The sequence below is a fragment of the Electrophorus electricus genome, chromosome 20 (genome assembly GCF_041902795.1).
Source record: "Electrophorus electricus isolate QZ-2024a chromosome 20, ASM4190279v1, whole genome shotgun sequence".
Taxonomy (NCBI): Eukaryota; Metazoa; Chordata; class Actinopteri; order Gymnotiformes; family Gymnotidae; genus Electrophorus; species Electrophorus electricus.
In genome coordinates, this window is record NC_137516.1 from 4,822,129 (window position 1) to 4,839,610 (window position 17,482).

Here is a 17,482-nt window from a genome sequence, read left to right on the forward strand (position 1 = left end):
TATGGCAAACCAGGAAATCCAAACTAACCAATATTATTCCAAAAACATTTATTGAGGTTTCCATTTAAAAAAAGAATACATCAGAAAAACATTAACAGTGTAAAATAAAATGAACTATTGATGATGAAAAAAATACATCCCTGCTCTCTTACATCAGCACTTTTTAAACAGTAGCACCTTTTGTCTGAAAACATCAATAACAAAAGGAAAATATATATCTCACAAATAAGGGTGAAAACTATATCAAAGTTGAACTGTGATTGCTTGGAAACTGTATCAATAAATAAAGGCAACAAAAATGTTTCTGAAAAAGGAGGCACACACCAGATCTGTCTTAAATGCATTTCAAAAAATGCCTGAGTTCTAATTACATACGTTATAATGACAACATAAGGCACAGTCTCCATAGGCTCTTTCAGTCTGTTCAAGGTCAAACTGATGGTCTCCCTAATCTCTCGTATTACACACTAACCGTCCTGGATCCTGTGACTAAAGCAAATGACAGCAAGCGGCACGCTCCTCTCAAGATCAACTCAGGGGTCCACGAAGGAGACAGCAATGTACCTTGTGCCCGCCGTGGTACGGAGACCTTCGTGGTAGTGGGTAAGGCGGCCTGGGTGCATCAACGCCCAGCCTTGCTTGGTAGCTTGTACGGAGCAGTTGTACCTAAGGAACCGACTGCCACCACCCTGGATACGGGGGCAGATGAGGAGGCACAACAATGAATTAAAAACCTCTGATGACAATTGCACCCTGCAGCATGCACATTTCATTGCACTGACTAATCAAAAGCTATTCAACACTTCTATGGCCACGGACTTGGCCCTGACTGACCATGGAGTGGTGTGAACACATTATGCGGTCTTTAAATTCTATGGCAGAAAAATAATAGCTTTAATTTACTGCTCTTGTGGTAAAATGAGCTTTTATGTTCATTACAAGCTAGCAAATCGGACCAGTGACATACAAAACATCACTGCTCACATAGGTGGACGCTGCTTTAAAGAATTGTGATTTTATCACTACATTATGACGATGTAACCTTGTGCTGGGCACATGGGGCATGTAAGTAGAGAGCAAACCTTTTTTTGCAAGATTGATGCACTTGGGTCAGATTAATAATATTGTTACTGATATGAATAATCTGTCAGTTTAGCCTTCAGTCTTTCAGCCACAAAACTGCAAGGGATGTTAAAGGATCCAGGCAGGAATCGAAGGGGGGGGGGGGGGGGGGGGGGAGGTCAAGTCCGCAGTGACCGCCGACCTTCACCCAGAGGCCGTCACTCACCTGGAAGTCCACCCCCACTTGATTGAGAGCGACATTAATAGTAAAAGTGGATGCATCATGATGCGGCCTCAAGAGCGGCTGCTCGTCAGGCTTGTACCGGACTACGAAGGCCAAATCAAACTGGGCCTGCAACGGAAGAATACAAACGGAGACAGACACTCAAGATGGCCACCTCAGGTAGTGGGCATTCGCCACAGAGACAGGGCAGCCCAATAGACCCCCCCCCCCAAGTGTGCCTCCAGGGGCAAAAAAGAAAGCCCCTCTCCCTCTATTGAGATCACATCTGCCAGAGCATCCCTACATGTTCTGCTGCAGGCAAAAGGTGGGCAGTTCCACCTTTGAGTCGAGTCAGGTCCTGCCCATTTACCTCAAGATCCACGTCCCTGCTAGGAAGAGCCATGTTAACAGTAAAATGGAGGCGTCGTGATGTGGTCTGAGTAGGGGGGCTGCTCACCAGGCTTGTGCCGCACTAAAGCGTTAAAGTAGGAGGCACACCGGTGGGAGAAGAGATGGGAGTCGTATAGAAACGCAGCTCGCGTTGTTGGGGTTTAAATACAAACCTCCGAGCTATGGATCTCTTGGCAGCAATTCAGGCTGTTCATGTGACCTTTGTGACCCTTGTGTTCCGTGTGTGGTTAATTTCAAGACTCAGTAATAAGTGGTTAAGTGAGCGCTTAATTGCCTTAATTGCCTATGTACTTTTTTAAAATAGAAAACCCATTACGAACAGTGCATTGAATGCAGGTTATTCAAATCATCATCCCAACACTTTTCACACAAGACCTCAAACATGTCAGAAATACAAATATGCCATGGTAAAGACAGGCACAAGTAATTAGACCTTACCCTTGTGTAGTACCCTGGAAACATTTTCTCTGTGACAGGCGCAACATACTCCAAGAGGAACTTGTGCCACTCTTTTTGAAAATTGATCTGATTCATGTGAATATCAATTGTTGGAACATTCTCATAGCCTCCCTGGATCCTAGTGTCCTAGAAGACAAGCACGAGAAACACATTCAAAAGAATGTATGGAAATTACGTGCCGATCTGCAGATACAACTGGTTTACTGCTTGTGGTTTGACAAAATATTGTTAACATCTTCATAAGATAAACAGCCCTAAGAATAAAAATAAAAGAATCAAATATCAGCAAATTTTCCAGTATCAGAAAAATCCCTCTAAAGATCTCATGCTGGTCACGCACTTGCTGCTGGGTAAATACGACCTAAAGACATACCACATTTCCTCCTCCTGACCACTGGCCATAGTTCTCCATTTCTTCAATGAGGTGTCTGCAGGCCACTTCAGTGAAAATTGGGAACCAATATACGTCCGGGCATGGCTGTATGGATAGAAAAAAAAGAGGGGAAAAAAGAATTTTAATAAAAAGTAACCTCAGCTGGAAAGGTCTTAAGGAAGACATGATTTGGACAATGATTCTGAAGACAAATTTAATAAACATCCGTTCACTCGCCTGTGTACAACCGTTACTTACGTTTTGCACTACATCATCCTTCATAATTTTTGAATAATTTTCATGAATGTATCGCTCTTCCCAGTCCTGTAACTCAAGCAATAGGGAACGGGTTTACAGTGAAATTAGAGGCGGCAACGTTTATGTCAACTAGAATGTCTGGTGAGCCCTCGTACCACTGGGTTTTCAAAGATCTGCCAAAGATCATTGTGCAGGTGTTTCGTCTGGTAGTTTTCTGTGTTTAGGACTCGGCCAAAGTTGTACATGTTCGTTACGTACATGAAGACTCCCTTAAAGAAAAAAAGCATAATCAGTTAAAGCACAAATCAGCACAGTAGCCCTACCCCTGGGATTTAGGATCAAACCCCAGCTGTACTTCGTCATTCTGAGAAACAAGCTATACATTCAAGAAAAGGCAACAAAGAGAATTCATTGAGGTATTTTGGTAAAATGGTTAAAATAATTCCACTGACCTGGTCTCGCACTTTTGAGCAGAAGGCCATATCTGGGTCAAGGGTCGGAGACTGGAAGAGATCAGCAGCCTTCAGCTCGCTCCTTAGAACATCTGCCCTCACCAGGTACACCAGTGACACATACGGAACATTCCAGATACCACTGGGGAGGGCATGCAATAAAACGATTCGCACTGCATGTCTGGCTCAGTCCAAACTATATCAAATATCTAGTGTCAACCATTACATTTAAAGTGAGGTTTTAAAAAACAAATAATTCAGAACAAATCATCGCGCTGACTGCTCTGGCCAAAGAATTTCAGTACACACGTTTCTGCTTATTCCTCAAAAAAAAACAAAAAACAGATTCAAACAAGCCGGTTCAAATAGTCTGAAATGTGGCTTACACTCTGCGTCCCTGAACAATGTCCACATAGTCCTCCGACCTGGCGTAGTACCCGTCGGCGCTGAGGGCACCCCAGAAGTTGGTCCACAGGCGGCCCGGCTTGTTCATCATCGGCGCTATGAACATCCTGCAGAGGGGTGGGAACGGTGGTTCCAAGCGAAAACAGAGGACCCGACTTACTGCGTGTAGCTGGCTAGTGGATCAAAGCGGGTGTGTGCATTCAGTCCAAATTCCCACCACTTTCCACTTTTATACAACAATATCAAAATTGCACACGACACCAATGAAAAACGGCATCAGTTCTTTCAGGTTGTTTTGAAGTGTCTCTCCAACCCAAACATTCACTCAGAAGGTCTAAGGATAACAGCGGTTCCACCAGCTCACCTGAAACCGAACGAAAGTGTCTCACTCACTTATTATGTTCTATGAGTATCTTAAGGGTGTCTTCATTCTTCAGAACCACTTCCACGTCCACACTGAAGAAGTATTCACAGTCAACGTCAGCCCGACACATATCACTGCCAGAGGAAAAAAACCCAAAGACGATTCACCTTCACATTCCAAGCTCCTGTAGTCCAGTCAAACTAAGACAAGGTGCAGAAAATCGGACACAGGAAGCAGATTTGGGGAACGTGACGTGAATGTATACCTCACTCTCAGGAAAAATGAATGCGGTTTTAACTCACAAGCCCATGTTCCGGGAGGTCACGGGATCTACTCCATCATCTGGACCGATCAGCTTCACAGCCTGGTACTCTGCATCGTGATCCTCAAGAAACGAGCGGACATGCTGATCGTGATGGGGCTCCTGGAGAAAGGAGTGAAAGTACATTCTTATAGAAGCTGGGCCCTGTTAAGATATGCAAGGCCTTCTCACTGTCTCTGAATGCAAGAAGGTCAAGTTTGAATCCAGTATACAATTAGTAAAGTTTAAAAGATAACAGGCATTACAAGTAGAACTTAGCATACTTTATCCATGTATTTCTGTATTATCTTTTAAAAGGTGCCAGGGAAGATATTGTGACAAATCCTTCTAAATTACAAGTGGAGTAGTGTGTCTTATTGGTAAAAGGCATTATTGCACAGGCCAAATAAATTTAATCATGAACAACAAACATGATCATGTTCATCAAAATATACAGCTCTCAGAAAACAACGCCGAGATTCTCAGGAAACAGCGACGCCTTTTTTACGTCTGAAACTGACACGGTGTTAAACAGACAATCCTCCCTGTTGTTCGCGAGTCCAATGAGAGCAGACACCAGGCATAAGCCACCCAGTGGGCTCCTCCAGATTCCCACATTTCCCTCAAAAATGAAGTACCATCAAGAAAAAAACGTGGACCGTTGGTGCCGTCTTTTGCATAGCAAAGCACCAAAACGGGACCGACTACGGAACCTTGACTAACCGGTAAACACCTTTGCTTTTTCGCTGCAGTGATTAACGTAACCAGCAGGAGATGTTGCAGCACTAGCCGAGAACCCGCCCTGAACCTGCGGGCCGCGTCGTCTCACCTGGTTGTAAATGAAGAGGCTGAGGCGGCTTTTGGGGTAGCGGAGCTGGAGCAGGCGCTCAAAGAACACTGTCACGAAGGGGGTGGGCTGCTGAATGAAGATGCCCATCACCACCGGCGGGTACTCGCTCTCCTACAGGACCCGAGAGGAACATCACGCTCAGCGTCGTGCCGCCATCCGCCTCCTCGAACCGCCCGCCCGCCCACCCCGAGCAGCAGTGAGGTTTCGTTGTGTGAAAGCATGCAACCAAATCTTCATATAAATCACTTTTAACATGCAAAATCTGGAATACAAATATTCAAGTGTATGATATTGTTCCACGGTCTTGTCGAACTGTATACAGTACGTAATAACTATACACAATTAGAGTTGAAATACATTAATAAGGGACAGATGTTCAAGAATACTTTCCCTTAAACACTCAGATAGGAAAAAAGAAAACAATACATATGTAAACAAACCTTCTTATGTATTGCTTGCACAGCAGCAAGCATTTAAAACCCAAACTCAGTACAAGTGGATGAAAATCAAAAGATTAGCTGTTAGTCACAAGGAGTAAATGAACCATCCACCTTGAGTCCCGACAGGGGCCTCAGGTCCTCATTGCAAACCGTGCAGCCAGTCTCGAACGTCCACACCTTCGGGATGTAGTTCCCGAGGTAATTTATCTGAAGCTACAAAAAAAAAAAAAAAGAAAAAAAAGAAAGGGAGAGCAGGCAACAGCAGTTAAGGACGCGTCATCTTGCTGGGCATTGTGAAGGTGTGCAAAAACAAGTAGCCATCTACCTTGGTGGGCCCGTTGCCGTGGACTATGACAGGCAGCGTGTCGTACATCACGTTTCTGGCCCGCACCCTTCCATCCTCAAACTTTAACACAACTTCATCTGTTCATAAAAGACGCACCCACACGTGAGGTCAGTGCTCTTGTCTGTATCTAGTGATCTGGACATCTTTATACTCTGCTGTAATCTCCAGAGCTCTGTGTTTTTAAGGGAACCTAGAACGTCTGTATTTCCACTGGGACACAGAGAGAAAGCCCCTTTTGTGCTATACTGGTTCCTTCACAATTTTACACCGATCTGAACATAAGATCCCTTTTATGTGCCTAGCAATCTGACCAGTAATACAACACCAGTACCATTTGTACTGCCAGGAAGAACATACAATGTAAAAAAGACATAGAAGTGCTCCCAACCTGCTGTTTACAAGTTGAAATAGAGTCTTATTTGACTTAATGGCAACACTGACCCGGCATTGACTCCTCAGTAAACACTAGGGTTCACAAACAGCAGTGGTAATCAACACAAGGATTAACAGTAACCTGCTAGATTAAACAACGCATTTTTTGGCGCTTTGTCAATCTGGAGCGGAGCCAGATGTCTGCAATGGTAATAAAATGCAGCTCCTTTAGTGTGAGGGAGCTCTCTTCTTGAGAAGAGCGCTCTAGCACTTAGCTGCCGGCTCTGTGCGGCTCCCGGCCCAAATGCGGAGGGTAGCAGCCCCCGTCTCCCTCCACCGGCCTACGTGTGCACAGGCACATCCTACAGCTGACTCTCACATTCCACTCCCAAGGCAACGAACAAACGAAGGCTTTAGTGCTGGCTTCAGAAAGGCTCCAACAGTCCCTGCCCTCTGGCCCACTCCCACACAGGAAGGGGGGGAGGGGGGGAGGGGGGTGTCTACTCCACTTGAGAAGAGATGAGCCGAGCTGCATCCCATGCAAAAGTAATCATCTGTTTAGTCCCTTATGTTGCCATCAACGCACACTAAACCTAAAGGCTCATTAAAGAGGAAGTTTAAAAACAGCCAAGCTGTTTTTCCCCCCAGCGCCATAGGGATCACTACAGGGTGTTGTTATATAGGGCACTGCCTCTACACTTGTGCTGCAATTTGGAGTTCCCAGAATAAAGCAGCGATTACTGGTTTAAAATGCTGATGTCAGTATCTTTGGCTCACTCAAGGCAGGGCTCTGCAGAGAACCCCTGCCATGTCTCCACTGTATAGAACGGGCTACAAAGTAAAAACTGAAAGCAACACACTCACCAAGAGCCCCATGGAGGTTCTGGAACATTCTGCATTTGCTGTCCAGGGTTATGTTTATAGATTTCTACAGAGAAAACGACAGGGGCGTAGGCCTCAGGACACAGCACAAATGCCGTAAAACGCTAGCTTCGAGAACGCGGGTTTGCGAGAAGAGCATAGTCATATCACGAAGCAAGCACCAAAAAGCTTTCCCTTTGGACAACATGGGTAACACATAAGGGGCATGAAGAACGCTCACTCGTTTCTCCGGGTCGATGTAGAGCTTGGTATAATAGAGCTGGTCACTGTCATCGTCTTTTCCTGACCAATCAGAGACCATCTCTCTGAGGTTAGAGGCATAGCCAATGTAGCCTGGACAAAGAAAAACAAGCCCAGATGAGACAATGGTAGGGCTAATGACTCGGACTTCTGGTCTCTGCTGCATTCCACTTCCCACATCCGATTTAATAATCAGCTATAAAATGTGGAGGGAACTAATGTCTAGGTGGATGTGCTCAGCATTAAAAGACAAGAAACTGGGTAGAATGTTCCACAGCTGCTGGTTCCTCACATCACATCAAAACTACGTAGCAAAGTCTCGGTCGTTCCAAACATGCGCGGGACCCCGAGACAGGGGGTGTGTGTAAGGAAAGAAAATGGGTGTTTTGTCTGTATAGCTAATTAATACCACATATCATTATTCACATTACGCATACTCCCTCCTTAAAACTCGCCATTCTGCCCAGATAATGACAAATGCAATGGTATGTCATGGAACTGCTCCCTTGCCACTTAATTATGCTGCACAGAAAAATATTATTTTTTCACACTCTAATGTACAACTACTAGGCCTTTACTGCAAGTTTTCCCAAAACAGACACTTTTCAGATTAGGTGTTTCCTTCAGCAAATGCAAAGCAGGCCTTGGACAAAATGTTCAGATGTGTGCAAATCCACATTAGCAAGGTTTTGAGTGCTCATTTTCCTCCTATACATCAGTACCTTGCACCCATAAACCGAGACAGTTTTTTTTAAAAAATACTAATATAGTGCTTTAATCTGAGCTATAAACCAAATGAACCCATGGCTGCAAAACTCTATGGACCGGTTAATTTGGGTCAGTGGAAATATTACTGTCACAAAGTCAATAACCTCGCTAATGATGCTTCCTGTTTCAGTAGTGAAAGGAGCACATGCCTCCAGCTCCAAGGAACCGCTTCCCCTCCCTGACGTGTGGGTGCTTGTCTTCCAGATGGCGGTCAGGCCAGATGAGGGTCTCAGAGGAGAAGACCACCTTGTGTCTGGCCTGCTGGAACTTCTTCAGCAGCTCTTTTGGACCCGACGAGAAGACGACGTCATAACTGCGGGCATGCGAAAGAAAGACGGACGGGTCTTACTAGGAAAGCACCTGCTCACAGCTTTAACACGCACGGCTACGTGTTTCAGTTGGATGGCAGCCAGCGAGGAGCAGCTACCTGTCTATGAATAGGATGATCTTGTCTTCCTCCTTCACATCGTCCAGGGCGGACTTCAGCAGACGGACTTTCTGCCCGCCACCTGGGGCAGACAGGTAACTCCCACCATTCCATTTCTCACCTCTCCCAAGAACCTGCAATAAAAAAAACAAACAAAAACAATAAACAAACAAACATTTAGAGTCATCCAGCTGTATAAAAGCAAACAAGAGCCGTCACAGAACTAAACTAATGAAATAGCACACTGATGTATGAAAGATGGTGAAGCTCAAGAACTGTGCACTCGTCAAACAGTATGCCAGTTTGTGTAATTAAATGAGGTATGATGGTTTCTATACCTTAACTGTGTAATTAAATTGCTTTGCAGATCTCATAAATCGCTTAAATCCATCAGTTTCTTTTGTAGCTACAGTCAATACAAGGAGTTTTCCTGTCAAGAAGAGAAGAAACAGAAACGACATTAAAGTAATGCGATGATCTTTTTTGAAAAACCGCCTTGTATACGTAAGAATCTATATGAATAGATTCATATTTGTATTTGCAAATATTATTCTGACACCACACAGTATACTCTACTTTTAACAGCAGTTATCATCATCACTACTACTACCTACAAGAAAAGACATGGTTTGTTCATGCCATCCTGGGATCTTAAATTGACGTTATATAGCAAGCCGTTCAGCCTACGTGTCTCCAACGCAGTGCATAATTGGGACATCTCACATTCCGCTTTCTTATTTGGAGCAGTGTCATTCGCACCAGTAGCAGAGGCCCGACACACAGAGCAGTAGGAGCAGGAGTAACACGAGTAGCCAGTTCTTTGGCAAGGCGCATTTATTCCGCAACCTGCTTTTGTTACTTTTTCAGCTGTTTTCATACTTCTCAAGCGGAAACACCACACTGAAGGAAAACGCGCATTTTGTTATAATGTAAAAACTATCGTGGCAGCGTTCATTTAACACTGGGATATAGTTTATAATTATCTGAATGCTCTCAATAAACAAACGTAGACTGAGCAACCGTTAAAAGGAAAACGTAGCCTAATTCGCGGCGCAAAAAAAAAAGGTTATAATAGAGACAAAACGATTCAACAGCGAGTACTTTCGGCCGTTTAAAATGTTCAGGAAACGGCCTAACCGTGCATAGGCCTGCTACCACTAGCCAAACTCTCATCTGAAGGGTCTGTGTCTGCCCTGGGCTGCAGGTCCACGTCAGCGGCGTGGAAACGCCGAGATTCTTCCACGGCGAAGCTCAGCTTTTAGGTTTGCAAATTCTGTCGTCGTAGCATAAAACTCGGGTCACCCGAGACTTAGTATTTCATCAAAAAAAAAACAAACAAAAAACCTTGATGCGATTTTGATGCAGCATGGGCTATGTAAAGCAATTCGAAGAGTTGAATAAATCTCTGCCTTACCTTCGGGAATAGGCCCCTTCGGTTCACAGTATAGAGGCGAAAATGCATTGAAACACAAAAACGCAAAGGAAAGCGTTAGTGTTTCGGTTCTCATCTTAGTTCGCTTCTCTGCTACTGGAGAATGCGTGGATCGGGAATGGTGACGGTCTTGCGCGTAAAAGTTATCCAAAGTTATAGGCTACACCCCCTGTAACCAGTTACCACACACTTCCTCCCCTTACCCTGCGACTGCCCAGTCACTGCACTCGCAATACAAAGAGTTGGAAAAGAACGGTTTTGGGCTCTACACTTGTGACAGGGGATTAAAATGACAGGCTACTTCTCTAAAACCACCAAAGTAATTGCTGTGTGGACGCATTTGTAAAGCAGCCTTTTGTGTACTGCTGTGGGCCAAATTAAAAATGCCATTGATATGCGCCAGTTTATTGTCTAAGAGAAAATCGTCATTTCGTAGATGAATTGTGGAAGGCTGCATTTGCTCTATTCTACTACAGCAAGTTTTACAGATATGCTAAAGCTCAGAAAGTCCGCCTGTACCTACAGTAGACTCCCGGAGGCGCTACTGCACTGTTTTATTTATCTATAACATCTTTGACTGTGTCATAGCATCATATTTAGGATATTCGCAAGGACAAGTGCTAAAAATTAAATTAGCTGGTAATTTAATTTGAGTTAATTGTCGTATTTGATTTTAAAACCTACACACACTGAATCCACGAGGCACTAGTTAAATGAAGGCTCAATAAATTGTGTAGTTGAGCATTTAAAATAAAACTTGAACAGCCATCATAGGTTCTTCATTATTTTCAAAAGTAGGCGTAGACATATGCTAATTTACAAGGGACTTAAAAGAAATTACTACAATACCGCTGCACTTACAATAACATGGTCTCAAAGACCAGTGGAGAAGCAGACTAGGCTGATCTGAGAACAGGGCTTGCGTCATGACGCTTCACGACGTCCTTTGCTTTCAGCCACGACACTTCCGATTTACATACAGCCTGCTTTACGGCAATTTCTGCAAACCAGAAATGTCAACTTAGGAGGTTGACAACTAGCCAGCTTCACTCGATCATTCACGGATTTAAACCAGGGGAGAAACTGAATGAATCCTGGAGATCCCAAGGACCGAGAACGCATTGCGGAAGTCAACGGACAGCACCGTTGAAATCGTAAGAAAGTCGAGTGAATCTTGAATAGCCAGCGTTAGCTAGCTGGCTAGCTGCCCAGCTGCCCGCCTCAGTAAGGCAATGGCAGTCAGCTGACTGGCGAACCAGCTTGGAAAGTTACGAGTGCGAAACGAGCTGAATATTATCGTAGTTAAAGTGAGGATCTCTCTTTTACCATGGGTGAAGTTTCAGGACATTCCAAAGCTGGATAAATAATGAATCCCTTTGCTAGCTAGGGAGTTGAGGAATAATGTGTGTTGTCTAACTTGGCGTTAGAAACTAACGTCAAACCTCGGGGCGTCAGTACTAGTAGCTGCGTAGAATGGTAAGTTGCACCTTATATTTGCTTCAGTTTTAGTGTTCATTCAAAAGGTGTTGAGTCAGGGTTTACAAGATTAGCGACCTGGTTAATATTTACATTTTTAAAATTTCTTGCCACTCCGGTCTGTTGCTCCCAGGAAGTCAATTAATGACCCGTTTAGATTTCGATCTTTTATTGGTTGGATCACCTCTGAAGTAGAAAGGAATTGGGCTGGATAGATCAAGGCGCATCAAGTGCAAAACAAAAGCCATGTGGCTTCAGCAGAGATTAAAGGGACTTCCTGGTTTGCTGTCAAGCAGCTGGGCCCGACGTGTTTTGGTTGGCTTTCTTCTTTTCCTTATTTTTTACTGGTACTTAAGCTCAGACGGAGTTCTGAGGTTGGTGAGTATGTTCAGAGAGGATGGAGGAGCTACTGGATTCTGCCTTCAGACTGATGTTAACAGATGGACGGCACTGGTGGATCGTGGAGAGGGAATTATTGCCACATCTCAGATGGAAGGATCAGTACCGTTTGTTACAGGTAACGGACACATGTTGGTCGATGTGGATTCTAATAAGCTCTGGGTAACCTCAAGCTCACAGCCAGGTTCTGCCCCAGTGCACCAGACAGAATATTCACCCATAGTACGGTGGCAAATAGCAGGGAAGCAATCTGAGGCCCAGGCTAAGATGCTGTGGTACCGGAAAGGCTCTGTGGTCTCCTCTCGGTGCATCCTGGTGGGCACTTCGAAGTCGTCCCGAGACTGTGTGGTCGTGCGTGAGGAATACATAGCTCACCGTAGCAGGCCGAACGTCTACCTTCAGAGGGTCCACATAAGCAACCCAACAGACAAAGCTGCCTTATTCGAGGTGTCCATGGAGTCGCCGTCTTTCAGGAATGTCGCGGAGAAGGTGGAGGACCGGGACTTCGTGCTGTCCATGGGGAAGGTGCTCACAGAGAAGAAGGACACCGTACTGGTGGTGGTGGCCTCGAAAAGGTTGAGCCCACGCTTCCAGGTTCCCTCCAAGTCGGAGCACACAGAGAACATAGTGAGCGTGATTCACACTTCCGAGCCCATCGACCTCTCCAAGATGGATGACACGTATGGCAAGCTCCGTGAGGCCATCAAGAAGGAGATGGCAGAGGTGCTACAAGCCAACATGGAAGATTTGGTACAGGAGCACCAACAGGCGTGGATGGATCTTTTCATATCGGGCAAGTCCACCAAATGCTGACGTTATTGCTGTCAAACATTTTACTAACATCTTCAGTCTAAATAGTTTAAAGCAAATGGTGTAATGCATTTTTACACAAGATAATATAAAAACTAAGTGGAATCACTGTCCTGCTGATCAATCTGTGTTATCTTTTAGGTGTGGAGATTATTAAAATCACTGATGCCCACACTCCTTCCAGTCGCACGGTCAACACAACCCTCTACTACATCCTCTCTGCCTCTGCCGCGCCTCTGCTGGACCCTGGCGTGCCTGCGGAGGTGCGGGAGCGACTGGAGTCAAGCCTGAGCTACGCTGACCACTGCTTCAGCGGCCATGCCACCATGCACGCCGAGAACCTGTGGCCCGGGCGTGTGAGCAGCACGGCGCAGATCCTGCAGCTGGTCAACCTGTGGACGCTGACGCTGCAGAAGCGCGGCTGCAAGGCGCTGGTGGCGGCAGGCGCGCACGGCCTCATACAGGGCACCGTACTGAGCTTCGGCGGCCTGCAGTTCACCGAGCACCACCTGCAGTTCCAGGCTGACCCGGATGTGCTGCACAACAGCTACTCGCTGCGCGGCATCCGCTACAACGCCGACGCCATCAGCCTGGCCGTGCTCCAGGACGCCGAGGGCAAGCCCTTCCTGCACGTATCGGTCAAGCCGCAGGAGACGCCCGTCAAGCTGTACGCGTGCGAGGCTGGCTGCACCAACGAGCCCGTGGAGCTGACGTCGGAGGCGCGCGGACACACCTTCCCAGTGCTGGTGACGCAGCCCATCACACCGCTGCTGTACATCGCCACGGACCTCACGCACCTGCAGGACCTGCGGCACACGCTGCACGTCAAGGCCATCCTGGCACATGAGGACCACATGGCCAAGCAGTACCCAGGCCTGCCCTTCCTCTTCTGGTTCAGCGTGGCCTCGCTCATCACTCTCTTCCACCTCTTCCTCTTCAAGCTCATCTACAACGAGTACTGCGGCCCCGGCGCCAAGCCGCTCTTCAGGAGCAAGGTATAGACCAGAGGGAACGCCAGTCGACTCTTGGGTGGTGACTAGTGGTGTCAAGTCCCCCCCGCCCCCCACCTTTCACTCTGTTTCAGTCGCTAATTCTCAAATTCTGCTTCCAGAGACATTTGCACCTCTGGAAACATCAAAGTGATGATTGGTTTTGCTAATCGAACGTACAATTTACCAAAATTTTGCTTATGCAAAATTCTCTATAATCATCAGCCTGGGTGGTTCCTGACGTGAACTTTTTGCTAACTGGAAGCACGAGTGTCATTGCGTTGGCTCTCGATGGTCTTGCTCAAGTTTTCCTTTTCATCTTTCCTCTATTCTCATTGATGCAATTAGAAATTAATTGAGTCATAAAGTAATTAAATATTTATTTTTTTATGCAAACACTGGTGTTCTCAGTTTGCAGAATAACTAGTTGCAAATGAGTCTTGTTGCACAAATTTCTTGAATGTAATTTCCCTCTTGATTTGAAACAAAGACTTGCTTGTCCTTTTTCTCAAGTCCACTATGCGTATTACAGTTCATGGAAAAGTACAATGTAAATGAGTCCTTTCATCGAGTGGTGAGCAGCACGGACCACTGCAGTTTAATTGTCAAGAAATTTGTGCATAAACTCTTCACTTGTGCCTTCAAACCTTTCTTCTTCGGAGTGGGAATACTGGGTTCTTGGTTCTGTGCAGTTCTCCTTTCTCCATCATCTTTATTTTCCTGTTTGTTTACACGTTAATCATTTCAAAGCAGTTGTTTTTACCACCTTCATTTATTTTCAAGTCTGAAAGTAGAAAATGAGGTGATATGTATTGAGAAGCGCCACACAGAGGTCACTACAGGTGACATTATGATCTCTATGTATAAGACGGTCCCTTAATCATAAGAGATCGTAAAGACAGTGGTTTGCAAATCAGTTTTTCCCACTCATCACAGTGAATAGCATTTGAAGTCTTTGAATAGCATTTTTAATACTTGGTCCAATGGGCCGAATGCAATGTAGCTAAATATTCAACCAGATGTTCTACATCATTATTTATAAATGACTGACGTGTCTGATGTGTCTGTCAAAAAAAAAAAAATACTACTTTCATAATTCATGAATTACAGAATTCTGTAAATACCTAAATAGTAATGACTGTCATTTAGTACTCTGTACATCTTTAGATTTCATTTAAAGTGTGTGCTCCATCAAACCAAGCCAAGTATTTCATTATTCACAGGTGGTACAAACTAATTGAACAAAAAAAAACACCCTTCAGTTTGTTGTTCATAAATGTGAATGGGTCCCATCGATTGCACCATGTGGACGTGTTCAGTATCGCGGAGGTGGAAATTCAGGGTGGAGGTGTCTTCTTTTGTTGTTTCTTTCTTTTTAAGAGATTGCTTCAGTGTCAGCTTTGAAAACCTCGCGTGCAGAGTCCTTTTGTGGTGTTTGTTGGACTTTTGATTTGGTGTGTTTTTATATTGACTCACTATGATTAAATTAACGAATCTGTGATGATGGTCTTCTTCCTTGACGTCTCCTCGGAGATGCGTGGCAAGACAATGATTTAATCTCGTGTTGACGTCACATAGTGTGGATGTTATTAACTAGGTCTGGGCGGTATATTTTGCACAGGATATCACGAATCAGCATTCTTGCAGTGATGTAAGTATTACCCATCCAGTGAAGTACTAGTATGAACATTTTATTGATTTTGTCATTTATTATCTTAAATCGTAAAAAATACAGTTACATTTGAAAATATATTGTTAAAGTGAACTCTTAAACCATCACAGCAGTAATGTGTGAAGCCGACAAATTTAGTGTCTGAGTGAGAAATGACCATATCCCATAACTGTTGTGTTACACAACTGCATAAATATCATGCAGACCCGTATCATGATTTAAATCATAACATTTGCCTCATTTTTGTCTATATCGCCCAGCCTTGTTAACACGATTAAACATTATTATTTTAATAGAATCCTTTAATGCTGATACCTATGTTGTACCAACACTCACTGGTCATTGCATTATATGCAAACTCATGTGTTGAGGTAAAATGACAAACTAAACTAAAAAAAAACAAAACATTTTTGCTGTACAATGTACCTGTTCATCACTGGTTAGTTCTGACCATAGCTGATTGGTCCATCACTCAAATATTATCCATTCTCAACACAGCAGTGACACTAATATGCCAGTGGCACAGTTGCAGGTGTTGCACACTCATGAGTGCTGTGGAGTCAGTGTGTCACTGCTGGGTTTAGAGTGATCTGCCACTCCAAACAGTCAGTTCAGTGGCCAAGAACCGATCACTGGGGGGTCGTTGGAGGATGGCTAATATAAATGTCTGAATGTACAAGACAACAGATGGTCTATAATTTCTAACAGCGTACCAACCAGGGGATTTTCAATACATTTTTCTAATAAAGTTTAAATACCTGAATATATCAGAATAAACTTGAGCCTGTAATGTATAGGAAATCTGGGATTCAGATCTTGTCTGATACCTTCTTGTTGACTATGTGTCTCCAGCATGATGATGGCCTCTGACCTCCGAGAGATGACGCGTCGGACAATGGAGCGGATCAGATCATCACCGTGCCCATTATTCACTAAGTTATTGAATACTTACTATTACTGAACTATATCCATAGTTTATATATGCAATAATTTATTGCACATGATGCTAAAACAACATATTTAGTTTGCATTGCAGTGTACAATGAGTAACGTTACAAAAATGTAACCTTTAGACAGGGCTTTGTACAGAGATATTTACCTTTCACGATGCTGGAAAAAAACCTAAAGGAAGTCTTGTTAATTTACATCATCAAGTTTTTAGATGTAAGAGAAAAGCAATAATTTCATAAATAAGGACAAGTGAAGTGAGCATAATTTCTGGCTCGAAGAAAAAGGTGCTTGCTGCTAGAATGTTTGTCAGACATTTGTCTGAAATTCTGTTCTGAGATTATGTAAACCAGAGGGAATTAGGTATTATATTCCAGTTATCATTTATTTCCTAGTCATTAACATTTTGCTAATGACTAGCAAATAAAGTGAAACATTTTTCGTTTGAGGTGCAGGATGTCCTACTAAGAAACTGCACAAGGTTCCTTAGCCTGTTATGTTGGAGAATGAGTTTCTGTCACAGAAATGTCTTTGCCAGTTGGTAACTCGAGACAAAATACAACATTGCTTCATATTATGAAGACAAACAGCTGTGGGGAGAGAGAGAGACAGACACAGACAGACAAACAGACTGATTTTCGCAAATGAGACTGGAATTGTGGTGTAAAAGTGTAAACTTGAGTTTAAAGATCATGTTAAGTGTGTGGCAGCTTGTTTTCTAAGGTCACGCGATCAGTTACGTGACACTGCGGCCAAAAACAGCGGGATTTCCACACAGAGAAGAATCTAAATTCGGCTTTATTCCGAAGCAGACTGGTGTTACTGGGAGAGGATAATGATGGTGGAAGTGTGGTTTCTTTTAAGAGGGAGCGGGCGTTTTGGGTTGGGGAGAGAAGTCTGCTCAGCGCGTGTTAATGCAGGGTAATGTATGTGTATAGTATGGTTGTAAGGACGGCAGCAGTAGCGAGGGCAAATCTGATTTAGGGATTATGATAAAATTAAAAAATATTATTAGTGTCTTACGTAGATGTTGGACGCTGACTTTTAGTTGGATAATTTACGGGTAACCTTTATTGAAAAGCTTTTTTTTTTTTTTTTTTTTTTTTTTTTTGCAACTTTAAAC

The 17,482-nt window shown here is 44.1% G+C and overlaps 2 protein-coding genes across 4 annotated transcripts; one reads left to right on the forward strand and one right to left on the reverse strand.

Moving 5' to 3' along the window:
- Positions 1-33: 33 nt before the first annotated feature.
- Positions 34-10,238, reverse strand: plod1a (procollagen-lysine, 2-oxoglutarate 5-dioxygenase 1a). Its single transcript, XM_035536062.2, has 19 exons — positions 10,048-10,238; positions 8,972-9,063; positions 8,634-8,767; positions 8,356-8,519; positions 7,419-7,531; positions 7,181-7,244; positions 5,924-6,021; positions 5,710-5,811; positions 5,138-5,269; positions 4,310-4,431; positions 4,037-4,141; positions 3,625-3,750; positions 3,239-3,380; positions 2,942-3,055; positions 2,787-2,852; positions 2,529-2,633; positions 2,135-2,281; positions 1,289-1,414; positions 34-689 (listed from the first exon to the last, which is right to left on the reverse strand). The coding sequence occupies exons 1-19, from the start codon at positions 10,139-10,141 to the stop codon at positions 534-536; spliced, it is 2,202 nt and encodes a 733-aa protein (XP_035391955.1). The 5' UTR covers positions 10,142-10,238; the 3' UTR covers positions 34-533.
- Positions 10,239-10,983: 745 nt separating this feature from the next.
- kiaa2013 (KIAA2013 ortholog) lies at positions 10,984-17,468 on the forward strand. Of its 3 annotated transcripts, XM_081703191.1 has the most exons (4): positions 10,985-12,733; positions 12,892-13,745; positions 15,361-15,390; positions 16,264-17,468. In XM_081703191.1, the coding sequence occupies exons 1-4, from the start codon at positions 11,788-11,790 to the stop codon at positions 16,279-16,281; spliced, it is 1,848 nt and encodes a 615-aa protein (XP_081559317.1). In that variant the 5' UTR covers positions 10,985-11,787; the 3' UTR covers positions 16,282-17,468. The 3 variants fall into 3 exon arrangements, with proteins under 3 accessions (XP_081559316.1, XP_081559317.1, XP_026867078.3); XM_081703190.1 differs by lacking the exon at positions 16,264-17,468 and having other exon boundaries at positions 10,984-12,733; positions 15,361-16,212; XM_027011277.3 differs by lacking the exon at positions 15,361-15,390 and having other exon boundaries at positions 10,987-12,733.
- Positions 17,469-17,482: the final 14 nt, after the last annotated feature.

Bases quoted from the DNA above. Each gene is read 5' to 3' on its own strand.
- plod1a (XM_035536062.2), bottom strand. From the start codon at position 10,141: ATGAGAACCGAAACACTAACGCTTTCCTTTGCGTTTTTGTGTTTCAAT. The intron at 7,245-7,418 runs GTGAGCGTTCTT...TTTTCTCTGTAG, and splicing joins ACATCGACCCGGAGAAACGA to AAATCTATAAACATAACCCT. The intron at 6,022-7,180 runs GTGAGTGTGTTG...TTTTATGAACAG, and splicing joins GAACCTCCATGGGGCTCTTG to ATGAAGTTGTGTTAAAGTTT.
- kiaa2013 (XM_081703190.1), top strand. From the start codon at position 11,788: ATGTGGCTTCAGCAGAGATTAAAGGGACTTCCTGGTTTGCTGTCAAGC. The intron at 12,734-12,891 runs GCAAGTCCACCA...GTTATCTTTTAG, and splicing joins GATGGATCTTTTCATATCGG to GTGTGGAGATTATTAAAATC. The intron at 13,746-15,360 runs GTATAGACCAGA...TATTTTGCACAG, and splicing joins AGCCGCTCTTCAGGAGCAAG to GATATCACGAATCAGCATTC.